This window comes from Podarcis filfolensis (assembly GCF_964270895.1).
Source record: "Podarcis filfolensis genome assembly, chromosome: 7".
NCBI classification, from domain to species: domain Eukaryota; kingdom Metazoa; phylum Chordata; class Lepidosauria; order Squamata; family Lacertidae; genus Podarcis; species Podarcis filfolensis.
This window is the reverse complement of record NC_139603.1, coordinates 8,065,169-8,083,969: the sequence shown is the minus strand read 5'-3', so window position 1 is coordinate 8,083,969 and position 18,801 is coordinate 8,065,169. Positions and strand designations below refer to the sequence as shown.

The following is an 18,801-nucleotide window of genomic DNA, read 5'->3' as shown; positions in this document are numbered from 1 at the left end:
CTCGGGTTGCAAACATGATCCTTGCGGGATGCACATTCACAACCCGCAGTGGCGTGTCTGCGCATGCGCGGGTTGCGATTTGGCGCTTCTGGACATGCACAAAGCGTGATTTAGCGCTTTTGCGCATGCGCGACCGCCGAAACCCGGAAGTAACCTGTTCCAGTACTTCTGGGTTTTGGCGGGTCCATAACCCGAAAAACCGCAACCTGATGCAGCTGTAACCCGAGGTATGACTGTAGTTGGTTGGCAGCAAAGGGGCTCTATCACCAGCCTACTAAGCTTAGAAGCTGGATGCATGAGGAGCAAACCCTCTTCTTGCAGTCTCAGCAATCGGCGAGGAGGCAGGGAGCCTGCCATCCAGCCCACTGTCACCACCAAACACTGCGAGCAAGCAAGTCTTTTTTGAAAAATGTTGCAGGGCTGTGACTTTTGAGAGCCAATTTACAAGTCTGTATTAAAAGAAGTTGTGCTCCTGGAGATAAGAAGGAAAACACCAGGGGGTGCTGAATAGTGAACATTAATAGCCTGAAACATTCAGTGAAGGTCTCCCTGGAATTCAAGTGGAACTTTCTCCTTAAGTTTATCAGGACTTTTATTTGAGATGTTCTCAAGATAGCATTCAAACAGCTTTGGGGAAACTGCTATCCTTTGTAGGTTGGAACTAGATGGATTAAACACATGGCTTCTGGCAAAGATGGAGCCGTTGTGTATATAATTCTCCCCTTCCCCTCTGTTGCATCTAGTAAGGATTATCTGGGCCCTAAACGCAACAAGATTCATCACATCCTCACTGCTATTAGAATAAGTTATGTGTTCTTATCATCTACCCTTGAAATGCAGCGTAAATGCTAGGTCTGTAATCGCTATGAAAATGAATCTGCTTTAAAAAAATTGTGATAATGGATTAATGGATCCTGTTATGCAGGAATGCAAAAAGGCTATGTCCACAAAACTCCCAATTTACTGCAGGGGTGGGACACTGGATCCAGCCCACAACCCCCTGGGCCAGTTTTGATAGGTCCACCCATCGATCACTTGATGTCACAGTGAAATCAAACCACTGCAGGCAAAAGATGAGCAGCTGATTGTAAAGCACTCTGCATTCCCAATGAGCAGCTCTCTAGTGGAGCCCAACCCAGCAGCACCGAGAGGGCAGTCAGCAAGCCTCCTTGTTAAGAAACCGCCTTCCTATTGTTCCTTTGGAGCGACAGCCTTACCTGCCCGTAGCACGCAACACGTGTGATGTCAGGTGTGGAGGCAGCTGGTCATGGTGTTTTTTTTGTGGGGGGTGGCCTTAAGGGCCAAATTTGGACTCATGATGGATGTAATGAAACACATTGATCAGAATTTTCCCCACCCTCTGGCCCCTTCTGCACTCTACATTTAAATCAGCATCATACCACCAATCAAGTCTCACCTCAGAGAATCCTAACTGTAGTTTGTGGTGGGTGCTGAGTTTGTAAAGGTAAAGGGACCCCTGACCATTAGGTCCAGTTGCGGACGACTCTGGGGTTGCGGCGCTCATCTCGCTTTATTGGCCGAAGGAGCCGGTGTACAGCTTCTGGGTCACGTGGCCAGCAGGACTAAGCCGCTTCTGGCGAACCAGAGCAGCACACAGAAACACCGTTTACCTTCCCACTGGAGCAGTACCTATTTATCTACTTGCACTTTGTGCTTTCAAACTGCTAGGTTGGCAGGAGCAGGGACCGAGCAACAGGAGCTGACCCCATTGCAGGGATTCGAACTGCCGACCTTCTGATCAGCAAGCCCTAGGCTCAGTAATTAGGCCACAGCGCCACCCACATCCCTTCTGAGAGTTCTTAGGAGACCCCTATTTCCTTTCATAGAGCTACCCAGAGCAATTTAACAATCAAGCCCTCCTCCCAGGGGACATTTTCAGTAGCCAGGTTGCAACAGGAAATCTGTGCGTACAAATGCATGCAAACACTTGCTTTTGCATCTGTCGCCATCCATGTTGCTGAAAGTTCTGACTCTATGCCTTGACTGCTTACAGAATATGATATTGTGACAGCATATGAAGTAGACCAAAATGGGGCTTATGTAAGTCATGGAGTTGCACACCATGAAAGGAGGAAGAGAGAAGCATCAGAGGGAGAATCTGACTCGCTGCACCTCCATTTCCATGGATTTGGCCACGACTTCCAGCTTGACCTTAAGACTTCAGATTTTCTCGTGGCACCTGGATTTACAATACAGACCCTGGGCAAGGGGAGAACCAAGTCAATACACACATACCCAGCAGAAGACTTTTGCTTTTATCAAGGTGTCTTGCGATTGCACAAAAACTCATCTGTAGCACTTTCAACATGTGGAGGCCTGGTAAGTAAAGATGGAACAAGTTGAGGGGGAAAATTAAATGCAAAATGTTGTAGCTATTGTTGCAATGAAATTCAGGATAGATGTGCAGGTAAAACATCTGTGGAAGCTTCAAAAGGAGGAGACTTTGTGTTGTTTTTTAAAATACGTTTTTATGTATGAAACATTTCACAAGAAGACTGTACCGGCAAACATACATTTTACTGCCACATGTACTGCATAGGTATGTGGTTGAGTGTGTGAGAAATACATAAAACAAGCATATCAGCATATACAGTATATATCATAATACGGTGCATAATTTTGCGGAAGCTATAATTCCACCCACCCACCTCTGTTCATGGGGAACGTTTATTGTAAGAATGTCAGAGCGCAGCTCCCAGTGGACGATATGTAGTGTCTCATCACAAACCTGGATTTGCATAATGCCTTGGTCATGAAGGAGAGCAAAAGTGAAGGCAGGTTTTGAAATGGCAGTGGCCACAGAACGGGAGCAAGGAGGGAGAACCACTGAGAGGGTGAAAATTGGGATTATAAACAGTAGATTTTGAGTAGAGCGAGCAGGCGGTGACACTGAGGCGGGGATGTGGCAATTTAAAACAAGGTTTGAGAACAGTGAAAAGCTATTTCTTTTCGTTAAAACAGGTGCTTAAAAAGACACAGCTCCCCAGTAGCCTTCCATCCCTGCTTCACTCAAACCTCTGCTGTTGTTTAAAACTGCCCTTTTCCTCTCAGTTTCTTTCCGTCCCTGCTTCACTCATTCTGCCATTGTGAGCTGCATTCAGCCTGGTGTGTCACAAGTTGTGCAAATGTGGTATATGCATGTACATCGAAACAGGTAATCCAGGAAGCCATTTTTGGTTGTGGCTCCCTTTGTCTTCAGGCAGTTTTAAACACAAGCTTGCTGCTCCATCATGTTGGAAGTGCCCCTTAGAGTAGAATATTGGCTAAGGGTGGAACAACCCCCTCCTCCCATACACTGTTCTGGGGGTTCTCCAAATGCAGGGGGCGCATGGGGGAAAGCCCTGTTACTCAAGCAAAAGTCCTTGCATATGCCTTGTTGGGTGAATCCCACCCTACGTGGGATGGAGATCTGTACATAAGCACTGAAAGTTCAGTGAAGCTGGCATTAATTTTCTGCAGAGATGATTTCACTGAATACATTTTGCTGCTGAATAATTTGATGTTCATCAAGAGTGCCAGGGGTGATGTTATCTTCTCTTGTTTGACCTAAAGGCGCATCTCCACCCAAAGGCGGTTTCTGTAACTTCATAAATCTGTTTTTCCACTCAGAGATGTTCAGGTTTTAGCTAAAGAGTTACTGAAGTGCTCTATCGCATGTTCACATGAATACACATGTGCAGAATTGCTGTTGGTCAGAATTCTAAGTCAGGTGGACTGTTTACCTGACTCTGTATAAAGCAGTTCCTTATGGTTCGTTCACACATGCAAATCAACAAAACCTTCTCACAGTGTCATGTGGGAATCAGCCCTTGATTCTATCTTAAAGGAGATAATTCATTTTGCAAAGCTTACATTAAAGCCTGCTGACATCATGTTGGGATGTGCAGTCATGGAGGTAACCATCAAATAATTTGGTTGGGACGACTAAAGTATCTCCACATACTCGTGGACAAGGTTTGTTTGTCAGCCACTGCTTTCCAGTCACTGGGAGCTGCAGAACAGTCAGCTGAAAACTACTCTTGCTTGAGTTGAGTACATAAGACTGAATTACTAAGAGGGATTTAGGGATGCACAAGCATCCCTTCGTTTACTTTGAAGGAGCTTCCTCAAAGGGATCCTTTGTGAACCTCTAACTGAGCAAATGCAAAACCCTTCCAGGTGACACTTGGCCTGCCCCTGTGCTTGACATGTTAAAACCCAGGCTGAAAACGTTCCTATTTGTCCAGGCACTTGGATCATGAACTGCATTGCATTCAGAGTGTGGCCCAGTAGATATTTCTCACTGCTGTTTTACTATATTTTTATGTTTGGTTTAGTGATCTTGTGCTGTTAACTGGCCTATGCTCAGGAATGGAGGAAGGAGAGGATATAAAAAGGATATATAAAGCTATCCTCCCAACTTACCCAGAGTAGGAGAAGGGGGCCCCATTGATGACAGAGGTTGTCTCAGCTCCCCTGCAGAGCTTCCTTTCCCACCAAAGAGTGCACTCGGGCTACACATCACAGCATCCCTGGTGGGAAGATGATGCTATTCCTGTCTACTTCCACCAGCCCAGTCCTCCTTCTGCGGTAACTGATATGAACAGCATCACTTTCCCTTAGGGATGATGTGACATGTATTCTCCATGCTCTCCTCAGGGGGAAAATAAAGCTCTGCCCAAGAGCTGGATCCAATTCTAATATCTGCTGCACTCACAGCCACTCCTGTCTCCTTCCTCCCTGAGGTAAGTTAGGAGCATCCTTGGATGGCAGAAGATGGGGAAGCAGTGACTGCAGAAAGAGTGGAGGCCACTGGTTTTGTCGGTCAAGCGAAACTGCTTGACCTTGGCCACCTCATGAGTAGACCTCTGGACACCCCTTGAGATTCAGTTGCTGTAACAGCAAAGTCAAGATCCTGGTGGATGCAAGCAATTTTTTTCCTCAAAATGTTTTGTGAACAAGTCACAGTGAGCTGCTGTTGGTTCTGGGCCAGACAGTAAATGACTCTGCACAATGAGGATAAATGGAGGCAGCAAAGTTTGTCTTCTTCCCTGCCTTTACTGCCACTAGGTTGATGAGCTTCTCCTAGTCTGAGTAATAGGACTGTTTGGCAGTAGCTAACCTTTGATGACGCGGGTGGCGCTGTGGGTTAAACAACAGAACCTAGGACTTGCCGATCAGAAGGTTGGCGGTTCGGATCCCCACAACGGGGTGAGCTCCCGTTGCTTGGTCCCTCCTCCTGCCAACCTAGCAGTTTGAAAGCACATCAAAGTGCAAGTAGATAAATAGGTACCGCTCCGGCGGGAAGGTAAATGGCGTTTCCGTGCGCTGCTCTGGTTCGCCAGAAGCGGCTTAGTCATGCTAGCCACATGACCCGGAAGCTGTACACCGGCTCCCTCGGCCAATAAAGCAAGATGAGCGCCGCAACCCCAGAGTCGGTCACGACTGGACCTAATGGTCATGGGTCCCTTTACCTTTAACCTGTGATGACGCGGGTGGCACTGTGGGTTAAACAACAGAACCTAGGCCTTGCCGATCAGAAGGTTGGCGGTTCGGATCCCCACGACGGGGTGAGCTCCCGTTGCTTGGTCCCTGCTCCTGCCAACCTAGCAGTTCAAAAGCACGTCAAAGTGCAAGTAGATAAACAGGTACCGCTCCGGCGGGAAGGTAAACGGTGCTTCCATGCGCTGCTCTAGTTCACCAGAAGTGGCTTAGTCATGTTGGCCACATGACCCAGAAGCTGTATGCCGGCTCCCTCGGCCAATAAAGCAAGATGAGCGCCCCAACCCCAGAGTCCTCCACGACTGGACCTAATGGTCAGGGGTCCCTTAACCTTTGATGGCACAGCCATATGTGCAAGTCATCACTTGAGTCAACACATTTTGCACACCACCTAAATATATAGGTAGCTGTGCAGGACCATAAGAGAAAAAAATGAACAGCAGCACTAGTGTAACACCTTCCAAAAATTACCAAGGTTTAAGCAAGCTCGCAAATTGCACAGAGAAAAGGAAAAAAATGTTGCATTGAGAAGTTGGGAAATTAATTGTTAGCAGTGAAGGCTGTTCTCTTTTTGAAATTATTTGGATCTTCTCTAGCACTGAGCAAAACACACTCTTCCTTGATGTATCCAGCACTTAGCATTTGGACCTTGAAATATACTCAGAGTCGCAAAGTGATTTCATGCTCTTTATTCAGCTCATAGTGGTGAGGAGGAATGAATGAAAGTCCCCTCAAAGCATCTGCTTTATATACATTATTTACACAATGGGCTGCACATGATTGGCTAATTCCGGAATTCTACTGTAAGCCAATCAGGTTGTGGATTCACTTCTATCTGGAGCATGATTGGGTGGTTCCTGCCAACCAATCATACTGCTGCATTGTTCTAGGACCAATCAGACTGCTGCATTCTGAATCCTATTGTTCTAGGACCAATCAGACTGCTGCCTTTTGGATCCTATTGTTCTAGGACCAATCAGACTGCTGCAGTTTGGATCCTATTCAACTCAGTACATAACAGACCTCTAAGAAGCAGTGATTATATACTGTTGTGTTGTTTATTATGCTCATGAAGCACTATATTGGGCAGGGGGCTACGGCATCCGCCTTTATGCCCAACTCCCCAAACTATAACCTATCTTTTTTATCTTGCATATCTGGGTTAATTGGCTTCCAGCAGTCATTCGTGATTTTCTCTCATCTTGCTGTGAGGAAGGATGAGCTGAACCCTTTGGTTCCACTCTGAAAAGCTTTGACGAAACCAGCAGTAAATTCGTTCCAATTGACTCAAACTTACTTTTTGCCCCACTCTTTCTGGGCACAGGTCTGTGCTGGTTTTTTTCACCCCAGAACTTTCCCCACAAAGAGCATTGGCAGGATTCTTGTAATAACGTGCGGTTTTATATGAGTATATATTTAAAGTAGATGAGCAAATTAAGTTAATTTAGATATGCAGAAAATACTTGAAAAAATAAATTTAAGGTACCGCAGAAAGAGGGAGAAGGAAGTCAAGTTTTGAAATGTTAAAATGAGTGTAAAGTTATTGAAATGTATAAAACTGAAAATCACAAATAAAAATAAATATATATAAAAACTTTCCCCACAAAAATCCGCTTTTTAAAGCTGAAGCACAACAAACGGCAAGTCGTGTTTTCTGCGAATTGCCATTTGCTCCAATTCAGCAGTAAAGAGCAGGTTTTGGCAGGGAAGGCTTTGGGGAGGGGGGGGAGATAAAGAGAGAGCACTCATACACAAAGCTTTGAAGCATTAACTGTGCCTGGAAAGTGTGGATAAGCCCTTGTCTGCGGCTACTCATCTGCTGTGTCATTTCCAGAACCACCGGGCATATAGGAAGCCCTGTGCCCATTCTCAAAATTGTTCCAGATGAAATATGGGTTTAAGGCCCAAACACCAGTTGGGTGTTCCTGATTTAGTTCCCCCCCCCCCCATATGAAACTTTCTACTTTTACCCTGATTTCCTCCATGCTACCATGCTCTGGGAAGTTTTTTTTTTTTAAGCACTAGTAAGTACAGCACTCTGTAATCCTTTGTGCGGTGTTTTGTAAGTTGATATGACAACACAATAACACATAGGAGGTGTTCCTTCAGAGGTAGCCTTTGGAGACCCAGAGATCTACTACATGCTTGACCCAGAGGGCAAATGAGCCCTTGGCCTAATAGTAGGAAATATAAAATCATAGTGGTGGGAAAGACTATTAGCTCACCCAGCCTCTGGCTTTGCCAAATTAAAATTGTTTCCTTTGGTAGGGTTTCTAGTGCTGTGACGAATTCCATTTTAGAATCTCTGTATGAATTGGTTGCTACAATTTCCCTGGTAAAGGTAAAGGAACCCCTGACTGTTAAGTCCAGTCGCAGATGACTCTGGGGTTGCGGCGCTCATCTCGCTTTACTGGCCAAGGAAGCTGGCGTACAGATTCCGGGTCACGTGGCCAGCATGACTAAGCTACTTTTGGCGAACAAGAGCAGCGCTCGGAAACGCTGTTTACCTTCCCACCAGAGCAGTACCTATTTATCTACTTGCACTTTGATGTGGTTTCAAACTGCTAGATTGGCAGGAGCAGGGACCGAGCAACGGGAGCTCACCCCATCGCGGGGATTCAAACCGCTGACCTTCTGATCAGCAAGCCCGAGAGGTTCAGTGGTTTAGACCACAGTGCCACCCACATCCCTGGTGCTTAATATAATATTGGGTTGCCCCCAATATGCATGTGACGTTACTCATGTCGCACATTGTGTGTGTGACATTTGGAGGAGACGGAGCATTCTAGAGCTGCCCACTGAAGCTGGGACACGTGATGCGTAATGCATGTGGCTTCTTGAACATGTGACTTGTGTCAGGCCCCTTCAACACTGAGAGGACCTGGCCCCCTTCCGACAAATATTGAGGGGGCCAAAGACACCTTGGCCCTCTAGAGCTGGTACACCTGATTACTTGGATTGGTGCATCATACTGTTAGGAAGTGTTTTTGGCATTCTTTTTTAAAAAATAATACTGTGGTACCTCAGGTTAAATACGCTTCAGGTTGCAGACTCTGCTAACCCAGAAATAATGCTTCAGGTTAAGATCTTTGCTTCAGGATGAGAACAGAAATCGTGCTCCGGCGGCGCGGCAACAGCAGGAGGCCCCATTAGCTAAAGTGGTGCTTCAGGTTAAGAACAGTTTCAGGTTAAGTATGGACCTCCGGAACGAATTAAGTACTTAACCTGAGGTACCACTGTAATAATAATAATAATAGTAGTAGTAGTAGTAGTAGTAGTAGTAGTAGAGTAAATCTCTCTTAGGACAGAACTATACATGAAGCAACAACAGCCTTGCATCCAGTCTTGGCTTCTCCCAAGCATGTAATATACTGGTGTCCCCCCATTTATGTGGGGGTTACACTCTGGGCCCCTGCGCGCATAAGAGAAATTGCATAAAGTGAGGAGCACCCCACTTTAATAGGGAGGGTGTGGGGGGAGGAGAGAAAGAGAGAGACACTCATGTACCAAGCTGTCCTTTGATAAGGGCCACTGCCCGGCATGGCTTCTGAAATATACTCGGAGTCGAGAGTGGATTTCATGCTCTTTATTCAGCTCATAGTGGTGAGGAGGAATGGAAGTTCCCCCACAATATCTGCTTTATATACATTATTTACACAATGGGCTGCACGTGATTGGCTAATTCCGGGATTATCCTGTAAGCCAATCAGACTGTGGATTCACTTCCACCTCGAACTGGATTGGGTGGCTCCTGCGGACCAATCATACTGCTGCATTGTTCTAGGACCAATCAGACTGCTGCATTCTGAATCCTATTGTTCTAGGACCAATCAGACTGCTGCATTTTGGATCCTATTCAACTCAGTACATAACAGCTTCCCTCGCTCACATCTGGGCAGCAGCCCCAAGTGAAAAAAGGCTAATCTATTTATTTCTTTATTTTGTGGTGACCTGCAGTTGCACACAAGTGGGATGTGTGTAAGTGTGTGTGTGGGGGGGTGCCTGTACTACAGTTTATCCCCATGACCTCATGTTGTTCTGCTAAATTTCTTCTACACACCTCCGTACACTTCAAGATTTCTCCGGTGAAAATGGGGGCATCCCATTCCATAATATAATTTTACTATTTATGCCCCACACATCTTACTGGATTGCCCCAGCCACTCTGGACAGCTTCCAACATCTATAAAAGCATAAAAAAGTAAACATTTAAAAAAAAATCCCTATATGCCTTCAGACAACTTGGGGGGTTGGATAACTCCATACCCTTCAACATTTCTACCAATGAAAATAGGAGCGTCCTAAGGGAAAGTGGGACATTCCGGGATCAAATCAGAAACCAGGAAGGCTTCTCTAAATCAGGGACGTCCCTGGAAAATAGGGATACTTGGAGGGTCTGCGTCTCCCCTCCATATATATATAGTTCCTCCGTCACGCAATTCCAGAGCAAGGAACATCATTCAGATAGCATAACATGTTGTTAAGGACAGCTATTGTAAGAAATATGACTGTATCAGCCAACCACCTGCTAGGTAAATCCCACATGGTGATATGCAAATGTGCAGAACCAAATTCAAGATGGGAAAAATGAGTAACTCAGAGAAACTGAAATTGACATATTCACCCAACCCTAGTTGGATTTGGGGCGGGGGGGAGGAGTGACCGGCTGCTGTTGTGGGATGCCGCCACCACTAAACAGACAGTGGGGAGGAGGGAGATGAGCCTACTTCATCAGGGGTTTTTGGAGTACTTTCACCCCCTCACAAAAAATAATCAAGCAGAAGTTTGCTTTACCGAATTTTCAGCTCAGCACTAAACAATTCCCATGAAAGGTAAAGGAAAAGGACCCTTGACAGTTAAGCCCAGTCACGAACGACTCTGGGGTTGCGGCGCTCATCTCGCTTTACTGGCCGAGGGAGCCAACGTTTGTCCACAGGCAGTTTTTCCAGGTCATGTGGCCAGCATGACTAAGCCGCTTCTGGCGAAACCAGAGCAGTGCACGGAAACGCCGTTTACCTTCCCGCCGGAGCGGTACCTATTTATCTACTTGCACTTTGACATGCTTTCGAACGGCTAGGTTGGCAGGAGCAGGGACCGAGCAATGGGACCTCACCCCGTCGCGGGGATTCGAACCGCTGACCTTCTGATCGGCAAGTCCTAGGCTCAATGGTTTAGACCACAGCACCACCCGCATAAACAATTCCCATAGTTAGCCCTAAAAATGGGGGTGAGGTGAATATTTGCACAACAATGGGAAGATGGTGGTCTGTATGAGTCTGTGGGTACTCCAGGTGTCCCTCAACATTATGTTTACTCCAGGCTAATGTCCCCACTTAACTAAGATTTGAGAATCAATCCCAGAGGCTGTTTCCAATTTCTGGTTTACACACACACACACAAACTCCAGCATTGCCAAGCACAGTTAGCATTGGTGTATATGTAATGTTAAGATTTAATTAAATTATTATTAGAATTCCGAAGGAAATTTGGAAGAGGGGGAGAGGATGGATTTGATCCAGAGAAAGGAATGTGCAAGTCCCTAGAATTATTTTTTAGTTTTCAGATCCTGATTTGTAGGGAGTCAGTGTTAAGTTTACAAAGGACCTCTGTTGTCTAAAAAACCTGCTGTACAAATTAAGATTTGTTTAGGAGCTTAGTGTGGGAAAGGAAAATATCTGAAAGGAAGGAGTATCTTCTGAAGGACAATCTGAAGCCCCTGTTCTCTCTTTTAATTGTGTTTTGTCTTTCTAGTCTGGCTTGATAAGGACGCAGGAAGCTGATTACTTGCTGAAACCACTACCTCCAAATATTGCACTTAAACACAACTTCTCTGCTCCTCACGGTCACCGCCCTCATGTACTGTATAAGAGATCTACTGAGCCTCAGCTGGCATTTGATAATGAGGTAACTGTGAATGATGAGAGGCAAAGGGAAGTGGATACTCACAATCATGTTTTTCAAGAGACCCACCATCATCGCAATTCTGAGCGGCGGCAAAAACGGCACTTTTGTGGGAGGCGCAAGAAATGTATGTAAGGACACAGTTTCCCCCACCTGAGTTAATTCCACTGTCTGTATAGCTGTTGTTAAGATGGTTCATTTGCAGTTCAGTTGTTCCTTTCCAGTAAACACATACCTTCGCAAGTAAGAGGTAGGAAGTGGGGTTATGTGAACACTTTGGACCCAAGGGTTGGATGTTGGTGTTGCGTGTCTGCCTCAACCAACTTTGACATCAATTGTGAAAGCAGTCTCCTCTGATCACTCCTGTAGTCCAAGCCTGTTGCCATGTTCTGGTTTCACTTCTGACTTTTTTTGTTCCTAAAGTTAGCACACAAAAGGCTGGTACTAAGCTTTACCACGGTGTTTGTTCCCTAACTGTGTGAGCGGTGATTTGGGTGAACATATCACTGTGTTCTTTGTTCTGTCCTTCAACTTTTAGTAAGGTCTTTCAAAACGGTTACATTTAGTTAGGTGCAAATCAAAATATTTGCCAGTATCTTCCTAAACTTCTTTGGCACGATTCAGCCAATGTAAAGTATGCCTTAGGTCTCATTGTTTTTGATTCTTTAAGGTAAGCTGCTTAGAGATTTGTATTATATTAAGCAGTATATTTTTTAATAAGTAAATTTATTTAAACAGGAGAGACGTAGGTGTACTTAATGTACCAGTTTGAAATCAATAGGACTTAAAAAGTAAATGTTTTTGTACAATTTTCAAAGTTAGGGGCTGTGAAGTAGTGCACAGCAGCCTCTGGCAACATTGCCTAAGCTAACAGGTTTGGTACTAACACTGGAGTCAGATGAAGAGAACCTTTCGCCCTCTAACTGTTGCTGAACTACAAGCATGGCCAATGCTCAGAGATGATGGAAGTTGTAGTTCAACAACATCTGGAGGGATAAAAGTTCCCTGCAGCTGAGTGGAGCAGTGTGGTTCCTGTCTCCATCCTCTATTTCTCCAGTGACACCTGTATATGGGAAATCAAACAGGGATGATTAATAACGTTCTGTACAGTGTGCATGAAACACTAGATGGGAAAGAAAGGGATGGAGCAGAATGTTAAGAAACTTAGTGGTGTTAAGTTGCTTAAAAATATCAGTAAACACTGCCCTCTGGAAATGTATTAAGTTCTTGCCACACGTACTTGACCCTTCCCAGGGCTGTGGGTCTCTGAGATCTCAGCGCAAGGCTTTCATTGCTACAGGAGATCCATTAACTGGTAGGTAGCTATGGTGTGGCCATCAGGACGATGCTGGACTTCCTTTGGTCCCCACCAGCATGGCCAATAGTTTTGGGATATTGTAGCCCATCTAAAGTACCACAACTTAGCTACCCCTGCTTTAACTGGAGACACCAAGGTGTCCTTCTGCCTTATAAATGGATGCCATGCTCTGCTATAATTCTTTCCCACTACAGTCATACCTCGGGTTGAATTTACTTCAGGTTGAGCGCTTTCGTGTTGAGCTCCGTGGCAACCCGGAAGTAACGGAACGCATTACTTCTGGGTTTTGCCGCTCGTGCATGCACAGACAGTCAAAATAACGTCACGCCCATGCGCGGAAGCAGCTAATCGTGACCTGCGCATGCGCAGACACGCATATATGGGTTGTGTTCACTTCAGGATGTGAACAGGGCTCCAGAACGGATCCCATTCATATCTAGAGGTACCACTTTTGGGTTAGAAGTTACTTTTGGGGAGCCTGGTATAATCCTGTTCACATGTTTAGCTCTTTGATTTGACGTTACTCTGTGAAAAACACAGCTTTAGTTTTACTTGGACATCTCCTGTCTTGCTTCTTGCAGATATGCCCCAGCCTCCAGATGGAGACACGTATATCCTTCCAGATGAATATAGATATCTACTGCGAAGCAAACGATCTCTTATGAAGGCTCACAAGAGCAAAGAGCTGAATGTTGAGACCTTGGTGGTGGTTGACAAAAAGATGATGCAAAACCATGGCCATGACAATATTACTACGTACGTCCTGACTATACTCAATATGGTATGATAGTCCTTTTTCTTGAGACACGTTGGGTGATGAATACTGATTCAAATTTAATATTGTCACTTTAGAAGCATGTCCAGCCACTAGTTTGTACTCTCTTCACCCCTCCAGATGCTTTCTGGAGTGAGACTGAGGCATCCCCACTCCTCTCCCTGGCCCTTGCAACTGCTTCAAACACAGGTTGTGGGGAAACGACCTCACTGTGTTTCAAGCCGCTAAAGGGTATATAGCCTTAATGCTTTGTGGCATGTCTGATTTAGTTAATCTTTAGTTTTCCTGAAAGTGGAGCAATGAGATCTGTGCAACATGGACGTAAAAGTTAATGAACCACAAATGTTGCCCTTGTTGCACATTGTTTTGTGCCCTGCAACCCTGAAATCACATACCGATTTTGCAGGAGGAAGTTTACTTTGATGCATGTTGTATGGGTTTCTTTCTCCCTTGAAGTATGGATATGATCTGGCAAAAATTGAGCACGTTTAAGACTCATTGATTGCAGCGAAAGTGTTGAGCATGTCTTTTGGGGCCAGCACAGTTATAGAAGCAAGCTTAAGCAGCTACATGGGCTGCCAAACTTCTAGGAGCACCACCTCTCTTGGCTGTGTAAATGTCTTGGAGAAAGAGCCACAGCCTCTAGTAGCTGGAGGAGCCTCATCAGCTAGGCTGACAATCCATGCATCCAGCGAACAAGATCAAGAGCTTTCTGATCACTATCAGGGTGTGGGCGTCCAGAATGTAGACATAGTTGTAAAAAGGAGGAAGTAAAGAAGTGGCAGACATTATAAATGAAAACAAGAAAATAATGGCCCCAAGCCACCATTGACCATTAATGTGCCTTTTTGTTCTGTTGCTTCAGGGAGCAATCTTGTTCATAACTCCCCCTTTGAAATCAGTAGGGTTTAAGTACCTGACTTTGGTTAAATTTAAGGTTAAGGGACCCCTGCCCGTTAGGTCCAGTCACAGATGACTCTGGGGTTGTGGCGCTCATCTCACTTTATTGGCCGACGGAGCCAGCGTACAGCTTCCGGCTCATGTGGCCAGCAAACCAGATCAGCACACGGAAACACCGTTTAACTTCCTGCTGGAATGGTACCTATTTATCTACTTGCACTTTGACGTGCTTTCGAACTGCTAGGTGGGCAGGAGCTGGGACCGAGCAACGGGAGCGCACCCCGTCGCGGGGATTCGAACTGCCGACCTTCTGATCGGCAAGCCCTAGGCTCTGTGGTTTAACTCACAGTGCCACCTGCATCCCTTGGTTAAATTACACTGCATTAAAAAAAAACCCAAAAGAATTGCAACAATCTGTTGTTACATGTAACAACAACAAAAAGAAAGAGTCCTGTGGCACATTAAAGGTAAATGTATTGTGGCATAAACGTTGATAGGCCAGATACATAAGCAAAGTTACAAGAGTAATGAGAATATATATATATATATATATATATATATATATATATATATTCATTGTTTAATGGACACATTTCCAATCACTTTTCCATAAGCAGGAGACAGCAACATGGCATTTGTATGAAACCAATAGATTGTATTCTAGCCCTAATTCTGAAATATGAGGGGCCCCGTCAGTGTTGACCTCCCACCAGCTCCTGAAGACATACCTGTTTAGGCAAGTTGTTCCCTTGCCTAAGAGGGCTTCTGGTTTTGGTGTTTTAACTGTTTTAAGTGTTAAACCTTTTAAATTTTTGCCTTATTATATATTTTAATTAAGCATGTTTTAATGCCCAATGGATTTGTCATTGTATGTTTTGATCACTTGTTGATTTTATAGTTATAAACTGCTTAGGCCCCATTTTGGCATATAAGCGGTATATAAATCAAATAATAAAGATAATTAATTTTTCACAGCAGATGATGGTACTGCGTTAGCTTCATCGGCTTTCATTTTTGGTATTTCCTCTTAGGTTTCTGCTTTGTTCAGAGATGGAACCATTGGAGGAAATATCAATATCGCAGTTGTTGGCTTGATACTTTTGGAAGAAGAACAGGTAACCGCGAATATTGCACTGTTTTCTTTGAAGCTGAATAATTAAACATCGTTTTACTATTAGAGACCCCCACTCATTATTGTCAAAGTTCAGTCTGTCAGACTTATGGCAGAAATGGTTTCGCAAGAGAGAAGCAACCAAACTCTGGCTGGTGGAAGCCCTGACTCAAGCGGCCATGACGCCATCTTCCACCAACCCTCTCCTTTTCAAGCACAGATTTCCCTGTGTTTTCTCCGTGGCTGAGATTTGTGCTGACTCCATGCTCAGTTCTAATCAGGGCATTTTTTAGTGAGCATTGTTAACTGGCTCAGTTCTAAGCAACCCATTCTTAGTGTGGACCGTGGTTAACCACAATGTCATGAGAATAATAATAATAATAATAATAATAATAATAATAATAATAAATAATAATAATAATAATAATAATTTATTATTTATACCCTGCCCATCTGGCTGAGTTTCCCCAGCCACTCTGGGCGGCTTCCAATCAAGTGTTAAAAACAGTACAGCGTTAAATATTAAAAACTTCCCTGAACAGGGCTGCCTTCAGATGTCTTTTAAAGATAGGATAGCTGCTTATTTCCTTCACATCTGAAGGGAGGGTGTTCCACAGGGTGGGCGCCACTACCGAGAAGGCCCTCTGTCTGGTTCCCTGTAACCTCACTTCTCGCAATAAGGGAACCGCCAGAAGGCCCTTGGCGCTGGATCTCAGTTTCCGGGCAGAACGATGGGGGTGGAGATGCTCCTTCAGGTATACAGGACCCATACTGATGGTTAGAGACGGTGGAGAAATGATGTGTGTAAGAATGGAGGTTCAATATGAGCTCTCAGCTCACTCCCAGTCCCCAACCATGTGTGCCTAACTCCACTAGACACATTTGATTTGGAACACGCTTCTGAACTGACCACTTAAGGAAGCACTTAAAAACTCCATACTTGGAGATACAGAACCCTGTATCGTTCCTACATTGAGCCCCTCAAGAACAACTCCCGATCCTCACTATTCCAGCTGTTACAGCTGTGTTAACAGGGACATGAAAGCCTACTCTCCCTTCATTTACTTGCCTCTTTCCTTTTTTGTTTTTGAGTTGTCTCCCAACCCCTGTGGAGTAGAACGCTCTGCTAGCAATGTAATGCTTCATTTTATGTGCTGAGCGATCAGGACTCCTTAAGTGACAGGTTAATTACATTGAATGTTTAGCTTTTCGTGCTTGGACCACGTCCAACATGAAAAGAGTAAGGAGAGTAATCTTTTGATCTTACACCTGTGATATAATTTTCCTTTACATCTTATGCTTAAAAATTGCTGCTCTGTAATTGTAAATCTGTTGCTTACTGCGCCACTGCTTACAATTCTTTCTTCTGCAGCAAAGGGAGTTAAAGGAACAATTAGTACTTGTTAATTTTATAAGGGCAGCTTTTAGTTAGTTACAGCATAATCCTAACCTTGCCTACTCAGAAGTAAATTCTGTTAAATTCAAATAGGGTTTACGTCTTGGTCAGTAGAGGTTATGTGAACACTTTGGACCCAATCCTGTCCATTGGGTAGTCTTAGTCCAATCAGTCTCTGCTGATTTTATTTACTTTTATCCTTTGTTCCTGTTATTATGTCGTATAACAGATTTTGTAAAAAGGAGGAGGAAATATTGGACAAACATAATAATATCTTCAGATACAATATTATTATTTATTTTAAATGATATTTACAACCTGCTTCTGATATTTTGGAACTCGTGTTCCTCTCCCTTGCTGTTTTTTTTCTAAAGAGGAACCTAGAGCTGAGATTCATACTATCCTCCAGTGCTTATGTTTAATGATGACATACAATATATTTCAAATTTGGATACCATAGTTCATATAGCATATACAGTCGTACTTTGGTTTTCGGACAGCTTAGTTCCAGAACGTTTTGGCTCCCAAACGCCACAAACCCAGAAGTGACTGTTCTGGTTTGCAAACTATTTTTGGAAGCCGGACGTCCGATGGGGCTTCTGCAGGTTCTGATTGGCTGCAGGAGCTTCCTGCATCCAATCAGAAGCTGCGCTTTGGTTTCCAAACATTTTGGAAGTCGAACGGACTTCCAAGGTACAACTGAAGAACGCTGATCAACAGATCAGAGCAAATGGCAATTGGGGAAAAACCCAAATTGCTGTTTGCTCTGATTGAGAGATAAAGAGCAGTGTCGTAGTGCCCAATGCCCAGGGTGTGCGCACACTCCGGGCAGGGTGCAGAGGGTGAACGGAGCCTGCTCCACCAGCCCTTGCCACTGGAGCCAAGTGGGGCCACACTGTGCCGCCTGCCAGCCCACAAAGGAAAAGCCCAGCTGGTGAATTGGAGGGCTATTCCCCCTAACACCCGCAGAAAGGAGTGCCAAGCCAGGCCACACTGGGGTCACCCCTTGCCCACCTCCCTTCCTCTGTGTCTGTTCACCATCTGTGCAAGGAATGAGCAAGCTCTGGCCAAGCGGCCATTCAGCGAGGGGGCCAGGGACATGTTGGTAAGGCCAAGCCGGGCTCCGAGACTGTGTCTTTCCCTTTAAACACCTGCTTGTTTTTATCAACTTGCCCACAGCTACAAAGCTAAATCTCATTCCCATTTCCCATTGGACTTTTTCTTCTGTTTGACTCTTCCATTCAGCCAGGGCTCGTGATCAATCACCACGCTGACCATACCCTGAGTAGTTTTTGTCAGTGGCAGTCCGGGCTGATGGGGAAGGATGGAAGCCGCCATGACCATGCAATTTTGCTTACCGGCCTAGATATATGTTCCTGGAAGAACGAGCCATGTGATACGTTAGGTGAGTCCTTGCTGGCAACCTACTGTGGTCATTGCTGCTGAAGCATTAACCCCTGCTCTTAAAGGCCTTGGCAAAATCAATGTATTTTGCTGATGGTGCTAAATACCTAAAATCCAGTGTGTGGCTTGACACTTAACCAGCTAAAAACATATTGGCCCTATTATTTCACAACTGACTGGCATGATTACAATCTAGCAACTGAAGGGTCCTAGACCCTATCTTATGGTTACCAGACAGCCCCATTTCCCGGGGACAGTCCCCAGATTTACAAATCTGTCCCCGGACAAAATCCGTCCCCAGAATGTCCCCGGATTTCATTTAATGTCCCCGGGTTTTTATTTTAAGTGTTGTAGATTTATTAGTAGGGAATGAATGTTGCGTGATTGGTTCAACGGCACAAGACATGTCATACGGGGACTTCCGGCGAGGCAAAATGGCAGGTGCCACGGCAGTGAGCAGCTCCTGAAGCCAGCCAGAGCCAACTGCACTACCA

General features: G+C 44.9%; 1 protein-coding gene across 2 annotated transcripts in view; it reads left to right on the top strand.

Annotated features, from left to right (window-relative positions):
- ADAMTS16 (ADAM metallopeptidase with thrombospondin type 1 motif 16) overlaps positions 1-18,801 on the top strand; it is an 86,735-nt gene that overhangs the window by 4,380 nt on the left and 63,554 nt on the right. Inside the window, exons 3-7 of one of the 2 annotated variants that reach the window (XM_083624592.1) lie at positions 2,015-2,340; positions 11,254-11,530; positions 13,303-13,502; positions 15,428-15,511; positions 18,149-18,308. In XM_083624592.1, coding sequence (XP_083480718.1) covers positions 2,015-2,340; positions 11,254-11,530; positions 13,303-13,502; positions 15,428-15,511; positions 18,149-18,308 — 1,047 coding nt within the window. Of the gene's footprint in view, positions 1-2,014; positions 2,341-11,253; positions 11,535-13,302; positions 13,503-15,427; positions 15,512-18,148; positions 18,309-18,801 lie in introns of those variants that run through there. The other variant, XM_083624593.1, reaches the window with a different exon arrangement.